Source organism: Notamacropus eugenii, chromosome 3, assembly GCF_028372415.1.
Source record: "Notamacropus eugenii isolate mMacEug1 chromosome 3, mMacEug1.pri_v2, whole genome shotgun sequence".
Classification (NCBI taxonomy): domain Eukaryota; kingdom Metazoa; phylum Chordata; class Mammalia; order Diprotodontia; family Macropodidae; genus Notamacropus; species Notamacropus eugenii.
This window is the reverse complement of record NC_092874.1, coordinates 229,925,883-229,939,554: the sequence shown is the minus strand read 5'-3', so window position 1 is coordinate 229,939,554 and position 13,672 is coordinate 229,925,883. Positions and strand designations below refer to the sequence as shown.

Below are 13,672 nucleotides of genomic sequence, written 5' to 3'. Positions count from 1 at the left end.
ATGATGGACTCTGTGTGAAGATGGATGAAATAGAAGATTTTGACGGAGAACAAAAGATATTAATTCTCAAGTAATATAGACATCAGCAATTAATCCAGGAAGGGACTCTAGAAAAGAGTGACTCAATGTGGTGACATTAAGACCAACCCCTACTTATTCCACAAAAATTTTCTGAGAGGTGAGGGGATTAATGTAATGCTGGAATTAGTTATTATCAAGTAGAAAAAAAATAGACATGAACTAATCTTATCACTTTTCTCACCAATTGTACATGATTCTCTTCATTTTTTCTCCATCCTCCTCCCCAAATTGAGCTCTGTATGCAGGTTCACCAGAATTTAGAGTATGAGAAATCACACAGAGATAACATTATTCATTCTGCCAGGACTGACAGATGACAAACAGTTGCAGGTCTTGGTTTTTATCTTTCTGTTTCTCAACTACTTTTTGAGTGTAACTGGGAATCTGATTATCATCACCCTCACCTTGATGGATCCCCACCTGAAAAGCCCCATGTATTTTTTCCCGCGGAACTTCTCCTTTCTGGAAGTCTCAATCACAACTTCCTGTATTCCCCGATACCTCTACAGCATATCAACTGGAGATAAAATGATTTCTTATAATGCCTGTGCCACGCAACTATTTTTTGTCATCTTTCTTGGAGCAGCAGAGTTTTTCCTTCTGGCCACCATGTCCTATGATCGCTATGTGGCCATCTGCAAACCTTTACATTACACAACAATCATGAACAGCAAAGTTTGTCACCAGCTCCTGGTGAGTTGTTGGCTGGCTGGACTGATGATCATCCTCCCCCCACTTAGCCTGGGACTTCAGTTGGAATTCTGCAACTCCAATGTTGTTGACCATTTTTACTGTGATACATTTCCTGTGCTACAGATTTCATGCACAGACACACAGTTGATAGAAGGAGTGGTTTTAATTGATTCAATATTGACACTCATCATCACCTTACTCTTAGTAATTTTGTCTTATGCCTTCATTGTCAGGACTATTCTGAGATTCCCCTCTGCCCAGCAAAGGAAAAAGGCATTTTCTACCTGTTCCTCCCACATGATTGTCATCTGCATCACGTATGGCAGTTGCATCTTCATGTACATCAAATCTTCTGCAAAAGAAAAAGTGGCTTTGAACAAAGTGGTTTCAGTTCTCCTAACTTCTATTGCCCCTGTGATGAACCCATTTATTTACAGCTTAAGGAACAAACAAGTCAGACAAGCTTTTAAGAACTTAATCCAAAAGATAACAATTTTCATAAAGCAGTAAGAGCCAATGGAGCTCAAGATGCTAAGTGATAAAAGAAAAGTGGGCCATCCTTCTCCAACCCTTTCTTGTTACTCCAACCTGTTTCTTGTTACTTATCTTGCCCCATAGTTTACAGCATTTAAGATTCTTCTAGACATTTTCTCATAAAGGAAGAACTAATCTCCACCTCCACATACATACTGGCCCACTAATAGAAATCTTTCTTTCTCCTTTTTGTCATGATCAATCATGCTCTCTGGATTTTTCACATGTCTATCAGATACCTCATCAATAATCCATTGGCTCAAGTTTACCTATACTATTAAATAGATTCATGAGATGGATAGGGGAATGAATTTGGAGTAAAAAAGAGCTGAATTCAAATTCTTCATCAAATGTTTATTCTGAAAAAATAATAGGTCATCTGTTCATATGCTTGAAGGGGTAAGGGAGCTTAGAGACTATGTACTCTAACTCCTCTTACCTTACAGATAAGGACATGGAGGCCTAAAATTGTTAGTCAGTAAGTCAATCAATAAGCATTTATTAAGTGACCACCTGTATTAAGGATTGGAGATGTGAGGAGGAGCAAAACACAGTCCCTGCTCTCAAGGAGCTCATGTTTTAATGAAAGGGACAACATTTCGCCTCAACTGTTTACAACCCAATCAATGCCAAGGGGCTCTTCTTTCTCCTTCTATGTCCTTCATTCTGTAAAGAACATGTATAGAGTTGTCTTTTTAATATGGTAAAATAAAAATGTATCTAGAAGCAAGAGCAAGCACATTTAATTGTTAGTAACCTATAATTTTTTTCTAATTATCTGAGGAACAAATGAGTAATTCACTCTTTGACGTAGTTCCAGAAATATAAGGAACAAGAAAGAGATTAAAAGTATAAAGACAGATAAAGAGGAACTAAAACTATTCCTTTTTCCAGATAACTTGATTATTTTCTTAGAAAACTCTAGGGAATCAGAAGAGAAATTAATTGATAAGTAGCTGACTAAGCTACCAACTTTTTGGGTACATTGGAACTTCATGATACATAAGCAATAAATGCAATAATAAAGTCACTTCTGTCAAAACCTAGTCAAAGGCCAATCTTCATGGAACTCTAGAGTAAAATAGTAAGCAGTTCAGGGAACACAAACAAATGACAACCACCTAAATGAAGAGTAAACAATGACATCCTAAATAATTAGTGAGTCAAAAAACAAACCATATAAATAACTAATAATTATAATTTTAAAAAATGATAATGATGAAATCACATAGCCAAAGTTCTGGGTTGTAGCTAAAGCAATTCTAAAGGGAAAATTTATATTCCTTCAAATACGGTCAACAAAATAACATAGAGCAGTGGTAAGGTGAAAATGCATTTTTATTAGAAAACCTACAAATAAACAACCCTAAAAAGAGAAAAAATAGATCAACTAGAAAAAGCTATCAAAATTAAAAATAAAAATAAAAGCTACTTCTTTAAAAAGTTTAATAAAATTAAGGAAAAAAACCTTTAGCTAATAAAATTACAGAGAAGAGGAAATACAATGAAGGCAAAAAAATAGTATGTAAGCAAGGTGAAGTTACAAAAAACACCTCAAACATAAAAATAATTATCAGAATCTATTCTACATAATTATATTCTAACAAAACTGAGAACACTAAAGAAGTAGAGGAAGATCTTCAAATATACAAAATTCTCAAACTAACAGAAAACCAAATGGCAATATCAAATAATCCTAACTCAGAAAAGGAAATAGAACTCACAACAAAGGAAATAAAAGGAAAAAAATGTTGATCTTAATGGATTCATTAGAGAATTTTATAAGATTTTTAAAAACAAATTAGTATCCAGACTACAAAAATTGCTCTAAAAATTGAGAAGAAAACCACCCTAGCAGATTTCTTTTGTGGGACAAATACAGTTCAAATACCTAAACCCATTAAAGACAAAACAATGGAAAACTACTGATCAACATGATCAATGGATATTAATTAAAAAATATTAAACAAAATCCTATCTTTCAGTCTATAGTAGTTTATCCAAGAAATCATTTATCTAGGAAATCATTCATTGAAACCAAGTTGGAGCTCTACTAGAGATTCAAGGATGGTGTAATATTAGAAAAACAATCAATTTAATTAATCATTAAAGCAAAAATGATTTATCAGATGATGTAGAAAAAAGCTTTTGACAAAGCATAACACTCACTTATGCTAAAAAAAATGTACAAAACATAGGTACGAAGTGATCTTTATAGCATAATAATAATTCATCTAAAAGCAAAACTAAGCATCATATGCAATTGGCATACTCTAGAAACTTTACCAATATATATAGTAATGAAGCAAGGATACTACTTTTTGATATAATTCTAGAAATGTTAGCAATAGTAATGTGATGAGAGAAAGAAATTAAAAGTGTGAAGATAGGTCAAGAAGAGGTAATGCCATCCCTATTTGATGATGACATGGTAATATATTGGCAATATTCTTGAGAATCAGCAAAGATATTAATTGAGACAATTAATATTCTTCAACAAAAATGCAGGCTACAAAATAAACTTTTAAAACCCAACAATCAATCAATAACATTTCTGTAGCAGGGACTGTTAAGACCGGAATTACAAAAAGAGGCAAAAGACTGTCCCTGTCCTCAAGGAGCTTACATCCTAGTGGGAAGACAATATGCAAACAAATATATATAAAGTCAATTACATAAAAGATAAATAGGAAATAATTAACAGGAAACAATGAACTAGAATTAACTGGGGCTTGAGGAAGTTTTCCAGAAATGAAAAGATTTTAGTTGGGACTTAAAGGAATCTAGGGAGATCAGTAGCTGGAGGGACAGCATTTGAGACACAGAAAATAACCAGAGAAAATGTATGGAACTGAAAGATGGAATATATTGTTCATATAACAGCCAGAAGGCTAATATTACTGGATCAGAGGTTATATGGTAGAGAGTAACCTGTAAGAAGGATGGAAAGGTAGGAAGGGTCTAGATTATGAAAGGTTTTGAATGCCAAACAGATCATTTTTTACTTGATAGAGCATTTCTTTATAATAATAAAATATCTCGTAGCATTTTTTATTTCCCAAGGAAACCTCATATAGCACCTCAAGAAGTAAGTACTTGGTATGGTTTCATTTTCACAGCTGGTTTAGCTCAATAGTTCTCCACCTGGCATCTGGGGACTTCTTTGTCAATTATAGTTAGCTAGATAGCTAGATAACTGTTTTTAATATAATTGGTTTCCTTATAATCCTATGTTTTTTATTTTATGCATTTAAAAACACGATCCTAAGAATACTTTTGTAAGTATTACAAAATTGCCAAAATGGACCATGATATAAAGAAAAAAATTTTAAGAACCCAGTCTAACACCTCATGATAACACCCCTTCCTGAAACTATCTTGGGCTTTCAAGGGTTAATCAGATGTACCAAATGGTATACCACATAAATCCATAAAAGGAAAATTAACTATGTATCATTTTAATAAATAGAGTCATCCAGAAAAAGAATTGAATTTATCTAGACTAGAGGCTGGAGGGTAGCTATGTAGCACAATAGATAGACTGTCTGGTCTAGCTTCAGGAAGACTCATCTTCCTGAGGTCAAATATGATAGCAGACACTTACCAGCTATGTGACCCTGGGCAAGTCACTTAACCCTGTTTGCTTCAGGTTTCTCATTTGTAAAATGAGCTGAAGAAGGAAATGGCAAATAATTCCAGTATTTTTGCTAAGAAAAGCCAAAATGGAGTCATGAACAGTCAGACTCAACTGAAAACCAAACGCACCAAAACAAAGAGTAAGAATGGGGAATTAATTTTGAATATTTTTGTATAAACACATTCATCTCTGAGCTACCATGGGAGCCCATGGACAGGGTAAGAAAGCATAGAGGAATCACAGGCTGCACTGCTGAAAGGAATGAGAAAGCTTTGTGATTAAAAGTGCGTTGAAATATAGATGTAGTACTATGGTATTAAACTTAGGAGAGAAAAAGTGGAGGAAGGAATAGAATACCTCAGTATCCCTTGAGACCTAAGGTGATACAGATTCCTCTGACATCTGACTCATCCAGAGAATCTCCTGCAAATTTTCTCCTGAGTTAAACTTCAGAATGATTCCTTACATCAGTGGTGTGAAACTCAAAAAGAAAAAGAGGACATTAATCTGTACGTAAGGATCTAAAGGGGTCAACATATTGACTTAATGTTACAGTATATCTGTATTTCATTAACTTTTAAAAATATTTCCAAATTACATTGAAGTTTAGTTTGACTGCCAGCTTTATGCTTAGTGTGTCCGCATTAGATGATGTGGTCAGAAGCATGAATATACCAGGGTCCTTCTCTATCGCAGAACTCTCACTCTTAGAGCACTGTATCTAATGCTGTGATGACACCTTCCTGTCTCTGCGGACTTAGGTCCCATAGCTGCTTTTTAAATATGCTTTTTATTTATTTAATGCTGATTATATAATAGATTCATTAGTAATTTTGAACCTCCATCCCCAAGGAACGTTTTGTTTGTTCCCTCACTTGATTTTCCCCAAATGCCTTCAGCAGACTGAGCAAATAAAATTTAGGAGGGAAAACTCATCTCCTTGCCCAGATGTGTTGGCCCTTCTCCTCTGAAGTATCCAGAGTCAGGTCTAAATGTTGCCTTCCCTTTACAGATGTTCCAGTTTCCTTTTAGCTGCAGGGCAAAAGTTACAACATTTAACATGAGAGCAGATCTCTGATACAAAATCATTGCCTAATTACTTAGAAGAAAGAAGGATGGCACAAATCTAGGGACACAACAATCAGCCACAGAGTTGCCTGGGAATGTATGGTTCTAGGGACCAAGGTGTGGCCAAAATTATTCTTAGAGTTGGGGTCTTTGATTTAAATATATTACAAACATTAGAGATCATTCAATCTAACTTCCTTATTTATAAGTGAGGAAATTTAGACTTAGGATATCAAGGTCTTAGAAATCACAAGTAACAACTGGAATTGAAGTCTCAATGGATTTCCTAGGAGCTCAATGCAAATATACTGAAAGGCTAAGCATTCCATGGGGTGTCATGACCTAGGCAATAGCTTCATTATCCTCCTGCCCCCTTCCTGTACTGTTCATCTATGAGTCATACAAGGGATCTTTCAAGTTATTCTCACCATTGACACTATCCATGAAGGACTGTCAGAAACGTAAGTATGCAAAGATTTTTCTCATCACACATTTTCTCATTTGTGTCCATCAAGATTATATTTACTTTACTATTTCCCCTATAGAAAAACACAGTGGATACACTTATCCCCTCCACACATCTAAAACTTAGGAAATAATATTGGCTATTTCAGGGAGAAAATAAACAATCATTTCTGAGGTGTCATTTCTTTTTTTTCTTTAGACTAACAAAACATTTGCACTTTGCACTCTCATTGTACTAGATACTTATGGGGTCAGCTTTGGGGAGACTGGATTATGTGTGCCCTTCTATGACCTGCAGGGTATGGAAAAGTCCCTTTCGGGAAGAATGTCACTCACAAGCAGCCCTATGGTGCCCACTTACAGAAACTGTACAACTGAAGTCAATTCCATTTCGTGAGAAAGATCCTTTGTTTGAAAAGTATACACCCCTGAGAGGATTACTGCTTTAACATAATGGTTCTTAAGCTATTGTCTATAAATTTGGTTTTAAAAATATTTTGATCACCATATTTCAATAAAATTTTTTTTTCTTTGGTAACCTTATGTATTTTATATTGGTGACTTAAAATATTACCCTGAGAAGGTATTCATACAATGCTGCCAAGGCTGCTGTTTGCTGCCAAAGACAAACAGCTAAGGAGCTCTGCTTTAAGAGGTTATTGGTCAGCTCCACAGAAGGATGGTCTCATTACAAATTTTCTGTCTGAAAAAAATCTCAAGTGTCAGACAGACAGATACAGAAACAGAGAGACACAGGAAGAGAGGCAGAGAAGAAAAGAAATAACTAACAAGTGATTTGAGTCACAGAACAGGACTATCTCTGAGAAACTTTTTAGTATTTCATAAAAGTGCTCACTATACATCCCTAGAAAGAGAAAGAATTGGAGCACTTCCCATAAAAATAACAAGTCATTCATCAATTAAAACAAAAATCGTCCTTGGAAGAAACCATTTTCAGCTATTGAAATCTTTCTGTTAATTCACTTATCAAAGGATGAAAGGCTTTAGGGTTAGAAAGAACCTGAGGGATCTTCTAGAGAATAATCATCCTATTTAACAAAGAAAGAAACTATGGTCCTGAGAGGTGAAATAACTTGCACAAGGTAACACAATTTAAAAGGAGCAGAGGCTAGATTGGAAAGCAGTCTTATGGTTTGTCATGAAGATCTTCTCAGACATAGCAGATCCCAGAGAAAAGGTTTCTACAAAATAAGGCTCAGGTTCCAAAAATTTTTTAGGAATAAATTGGACAGAGAACCACAGTCAAGGTGGTTCTTAGGTCTTAGAATCGGGGAAAGCTCAGGTGCTCTGGAAGCATTAACAGTGGGGAAAAGTACTTGGAAAAGGAAACATGGGGACCCCAAAGACAATCTGCATTTTCTCTCCAATATTTCTTATGGCCAGCCCTGCTTACCCTTCTAGGTTACATGTTGCTAACTGTCTTGAGGAGGTCTCCTAGGAAAGGATGCTAGGAAAAATACCACACATGAGAAAGCGTAGATATAAAAACAAAGACATGATGTGGAGAAGAGAAGGAGAACTAATTCGCACAGAGTAATTTTTAGAATCAACATAACTGACATTTAAAATTAAGAAAGTGCTTTGTTTTCAGTAGCCTACACAGTAATTGCTGCAAATATGTGAACTCCCATTTAACATGAAAGAAAGGTTGAGTCCTGAGAAGCTGAGAGATTTCTATCAGGTTGTATACCAGTAACAGTCAGAACATGAATCTAGGTTTCCTAACTCCATGTCCAGTTCTATAGACTGTGACTAAGGAAACGAGGGATGAAAGGCTCTGTGAAAAAAAAATTAAAGAAAAGATAGAAAAGATTTTGACAATGGACCATATTTATGAGAGTAAAATATATTAATTCCCAAGAGAAAATGAAGTAATTGTTAGAGGTAGAAACCCTGAGAAAGTGTAGGTTACGTGCCTCCCTTTCCATACTAACTTCCTTTGTTCTCCTTATTTTCTCGCCCATAATCTTTCCTGATCCAAATTTGCCCTCTTCGTTTTCTGTGCAGGTTCATCAGAATTCAGAAGTCAGAGATGAGAAATCACACAGGGGTTACACTATTCATCCTGCGGGGACTGACAGATGACCCACAGCTACAGGTTTTCCTTTTTATCTTTTTGTTTCTCAACTATATGTTGAGTGTAATTGGGAACCTCATCATCATCATCCTCACATTGGTGGATAGCCACCTGAAAACTCCCATGTATTTTTTTCTCAGAAATTTTTCCATCTTAGAAATCTCACTCACAACTTCTTGTATTCCCAGGTACCTCTATAGCATATCAACAGGGGACAATACCATTTCCCATGATGCTTGCTTCACCCAAATATTTTTTGTCATCTTTCTTGGGGCAGCAGAATTCTTTCTTCTGGCCACCATGTCCTATGACCGCTATGTGGCCATCTGCAAACCTTTGCATTACACAACTATCATGAACAGCAAAGTCTGTAACCAGCTCTTGATGAGTTCTTGGCTGGCTGGACTGATGATCATCCTCCCACCACTTAGCCTGGGTCTCCAGTTGGACTTCTGTGATTCTAATGTTGTTGATCATTTTGGCTGTGATGCATTTCCTATGCTAGAGATTTCATGCACAGACACACAGTTCATAGAGAAGATAGCTCTGATTGATGCTATATTAACACTCATTATTACATTATTCTTAGTAGTTTTGTCCTATGCTTCCATTGTCAGAACTATTATGAGATTCCCCTCTGCCCAGCAAAGGCAAAAAGCCTTTTCTACTTGTTCATCCCACATGATTGTTGTCTCCATTTCTTATGGAAGCTGCATCTTCATGTACGTCAAATCTTCTGGAAATGAAAAAGTGGATTTGAACAAGGCAGTGTCAGTTCTCATGACCTCTGTGGCCCCGGTGATGAATCCCTTTATTTATGCCCTGAGGAACAAACAAGTCATACAAGCCTTTAAGGACTCAATCAAAAACATTGCAATTCTCATAAAGCAGTAAAAGATGCCAAATGGTAAAATTAAAGTTCAGGATGCCAAATGTTAAAAAAAAAAAATTGTTGAGAATTCTGCAACCATTGGTAATTTTTCTCGCTAATCAGCTTTTCTAAAGCCTATGGAATTTAATCTTAGCACAGTCCATTTCCTCATGCAAGAAGAAATATACACAAACATACTCACATGTGTGCACACATATACAAATCTGCACATGTGCAAATGGGACAGATACATACATGTGCACACATGCAGGCACACACACATACACATAATAATAAAAAAATATTCTCTCTATTTTTGCCAGAATCATCTGTAATGCTTCTTACATCTCACATACCTCTCCTCCAATCTTCACTGCTCAGTCCAGCTACTTCCCTAATCCATTGGCTGCTCACTCAAACTCTCTTTCAGATAAGGATGATGGGAAAAGGGTTATTCTTACAGTCTAGAAGACCAAGGTTCAACTACCTCCTCAGCCATTTACCATTTCTCCATCTTTGACAAGTCACTAGTATGGATCTTAGACATCATTCTCATCTTATATGTAAGGAAATTCAGACCCAGAATTTTGAAATGACTTGCCCAATTTCAAACAAGGCAGTAAATGACAGAACTGAGCTTTCAAGCCAGGGCCTCTGCCTCCAAATACAGTACTTTTCTTCTCTGCATTATACCATCTTTCCCTTTCCAGAACTAGAATCATAATTAAGCCAATTCTGCTATTACCATTGGAACAACTGTTTCAATCCATGCCCCTATGGTTGCTATCACCATCTCTTTGATGTTTCACACCAAAATATCCCTCCCTGGTCATCATTCCCCTATATATGTTGCTTTTGTTAAAATGTAAATACCTTCAGATCAGAGACTATACTATTTTATGTTATGCATATATTTTGTATTTTTTTGTGTCCCCATTTCTCAGCACAGTGCTTTTTACATAGTGGGTGTTTAATTACTCCTTCATTCATTCATTCACTAGGAGTAAATACAGATTGTACTGAGTTATGGACAGAGAGTTCACTTTCTAGCAATCTTGGTTTTCCTTCTTTAGATGCCTTAACCATCTACAGGTGCAGGAGTCAGGAGGACCCGAATTCAAATCTCACCTCAGACATTTGACACTTACTAGCTGTATGACTTGGGCAAGTCACTTAACTCCAAATGCCTCATCCTGAGTAATCTTCAGTCATCCTGATGAAAATATGGTCACTGGATACAGATGGCTCTGAAGGAGAAGTGAGGCTGGTGACCTGCACAGCCCTCACTCACTCAAGAAAAAAAAACAAAGTCAAGTGCAAGTCATGTCATTATTTCTCTGATGGCATGGTCTTCTTTGGCAACAAAGGACGAACACACATAGCCATCTACAAGAGGGAACGAGGTAGATGGATTTAATGGTCTATAATGTTCCTTTCACTTCTAAGTCTATAATCCTAGCAAACTATGATTCTGCAATTTTATAACTGTCACTGCAGTAAGGTAGGACTCTGGAAAATGAGAGTTCATCTCACCATAAAGCTCAAATGTAGCTTCCTAGGAGTAGTGTAGTCATGAGAACTGTCTTGTCTTTTTATTGACATAGGATTGTTTTCTGTGCAGTAAAATAAAGGCCATCCTTTAAAACATCACATATAATGGTCCTTTATCTTTTTTACAGCAACTAATACAAGAGTCAGGGGCTGAGGCAATCAGTATGGATGCAGCTGATCAAAAATCACATAAACATTATAAAAATTGCAAATAAAGAAACAATTGCATAAGACTATAAATTTTCATGTGGTATTTGCCAAGTTGTCAAAGATAATAAAAGAGAGTATGGTAGAGCTGTTCAAAGACAGGTACATTAAAACATATTGGTGGAAATATCAAATTGTCTGACTTTTCTGGTTAGTAATTCAGAACTGTAACAGAAAGTTTAAATTATTTTTAACTGTTCCCAATGATACCAATACTGGGTGTATATGTGGAAGAGGTCTAAGGCTGAGTGAGGTAAAAGAAATAGTATTGGAAGAGGCCTTATAGAAACAATGTTGTATTAAAGTAGATTATGGAAAACAAATTGTGGAGATATATCATTAATTTAAAAAAGAAAAAGAAGCAAAAATTCTAATTTTTTAAAACATCCTACATACATAAATCCAAACAAATACCAACCTAACTCTTATAATTTTAATTAGAAATAAACTTAAAAAATCAGATTAAAAAGAAAGCAATAAAATGGACAGGAAAACAACACTCTACAATCAATGGCTAACAAAAAAAAAAATCTAATATTCAAAAAAATATATCCTAAGAATAAAATGAGAGGCTGCAATCATTGTATCAGAAATGAAAAAGCATGATATAAATAGATACTCAAAAGTTATGTTGATTAAAGGAACAAATATTAATAAAGATAAGAAATATTAACATGATATTTATATATTCCAAGTTCCATAGTGAATTTTAGAAGGGAAAATTAACTAAATTTCCAAATGACATACATAGTAACACAATGATAATAGGAAATTTTAATATTCTTCTCTCAGTATTGTGAAACCCAGTAAAAAGATTTTTAAAAATGAAAAAATAGAATTTAACAAATTATTGAAGAATTTAGAGCTAAACTACTTATGGTGCCTCCTGAATGGCATTTAACCAAAAATTTGACTATATGTTAATACTGAACACCTTCTTTAGAGATCATAAAACAATAAAAATAATTATCACAGGAAAATATTAACCAATGTTGTTAATATGCATCCAAAATTTTTAAGTAGCATCTTCTCAAAGTTCCCTTTCGGACAGGAATATTTCCAAAAAGTCATTCATAATTACTAAGTTAGATTATATTAGGGAAGCAAGGATTATCAACATGATTAATTACATTGAAGGCGAAAAGATCCTAAACTACATACTTAACTCAAAAAAATTTCAGGAATAGTCTTTGATAATGTGCAATACTCATTTGTTCTTTTAAGAAAGATCACAAAGAAGATATAGTTGAAAAAATTAGCTGTCTAAAAACAAAATCAAACACTATATAAGGTAAGGATATACTAGAATCTTTACTAATAAAGGAGCAAGCACATAATTTCCAATTTCCCTTCTATGATTTGATTGCCTATAAAGGCAATAAGACAACAGAAAAAAATTGAATGCATAATTATAAATAAAGAAGATATAAAAACCTGAGGGAATAAGCAGTGAAAATGAGATAAATAATAGCTTCAGAAAAGTTTCAGTATAAAAAATAAACCAAAATATACAATTCTATATAAGCAAAAAAATGAAACAATAATGGAAAAAGAAATTTCATTGAAGATAACCACAAAATATATTAAAATGTTTTTGAACAAACGTACTGAAGGAAAAAACAATACTATTAGAGTTTCAATTACAAAAAGGTTGGTAAATAGACCAAAAAAGACTACTTAAGTTGCTGGAAGTATATTAAGTGCTCATGACTGGGTAATGCCAAAAAAATAAAATAAAATTCTTCAAGTGACTATGAGAAAAACCTTCAAATATGATGTAAAGTAAATTAAGATAACACAAAATGATTCTGCCTCTACCACACAGCAGGAGGAAATGAAACACTGTGTTCCAAAGAGCAAAGAAACTCAAGATAAACCACAAGGTAACAAACCCTGCAAAACTGAGCCTAATCATTAATGTAAAAAGATGGATGTTCAATACAAACAGACATTCCACAAATTGCTAGGAAAAAAAACCAGACATGAATTATTTTATTTTCATGCACACCAGGAAAAATATATACAGAAAGGATTAAAAGATATGGAAACTAAGGACAATAACAAAACAGTAACAAAACAAACCAATAATAGATTTCAATGTAAGAGTATACAAGGAGATAAAATTGAAAGCAGAAGTCAAAAAGAAGTGAAGACAGAGAAATAGGCCTGACACATTTGGGATAAAGGGAAGCAATATGGAAGAGGGGGAGAAAAGAGACAGAGACAGAGAGGAAAACAGAAGGAAACAATGAGAGATAGAAAGAGAGAGAGAAGAAAGAGACTACATAATGGCAGTGCATACAAAGTGAGGAAGAAGGGGAATGTGTGAGGAACCCTAATCAAGTCAACAACTCAGAATGAAAAGAAAATCATTCCTGTTGTCTAATAGGAAGAAGATAGCCCACAGAATAATAAGTGAGGAGAAAAAGAATTGACACAAAGGAAAAGAATGTAGAAATGTTGTTTC

The 13,672-nt window shown here is 34.8% G+C and overlaps 2 protein-coding genes across 2 annotated transcripts; both read left to right on the top strand.

Moving 5' to 3' along the window:
• The first annotated feature begins 240 nt into the window (after positions 1-240).
• Positions 241-1,284, top strand: LOC140531438 (olfactory receptor 6C2-like). Its single transcript, XM_072650383.1, has one exon. It carries the CDS (start codon positions 346-348, stop codon positions 1,282-1,284), a length of 939 nt encoding a protein of 312 aa, XP_072506484.1. The 5' UTR covers positions 241-345.
• Positions 1,285-8,531: 7,247 nt separating this feature from the next.
• On the top strand, positions 8,532-9,470 carry LOC140531437 (olfactory receptor 6C2-like). The gene has a single exon (XM_072650382.1). The coding sequence runs from the start codon at positions 8,532-8,534 to the stop codon at positions 9,468-9,470; it is 939 nt and encodes a 312-aa protein (XP_072506483.1).
• The last annotated feature ends 4,202 nt before the right edge of the window (positions 9,471-13,672 follow it).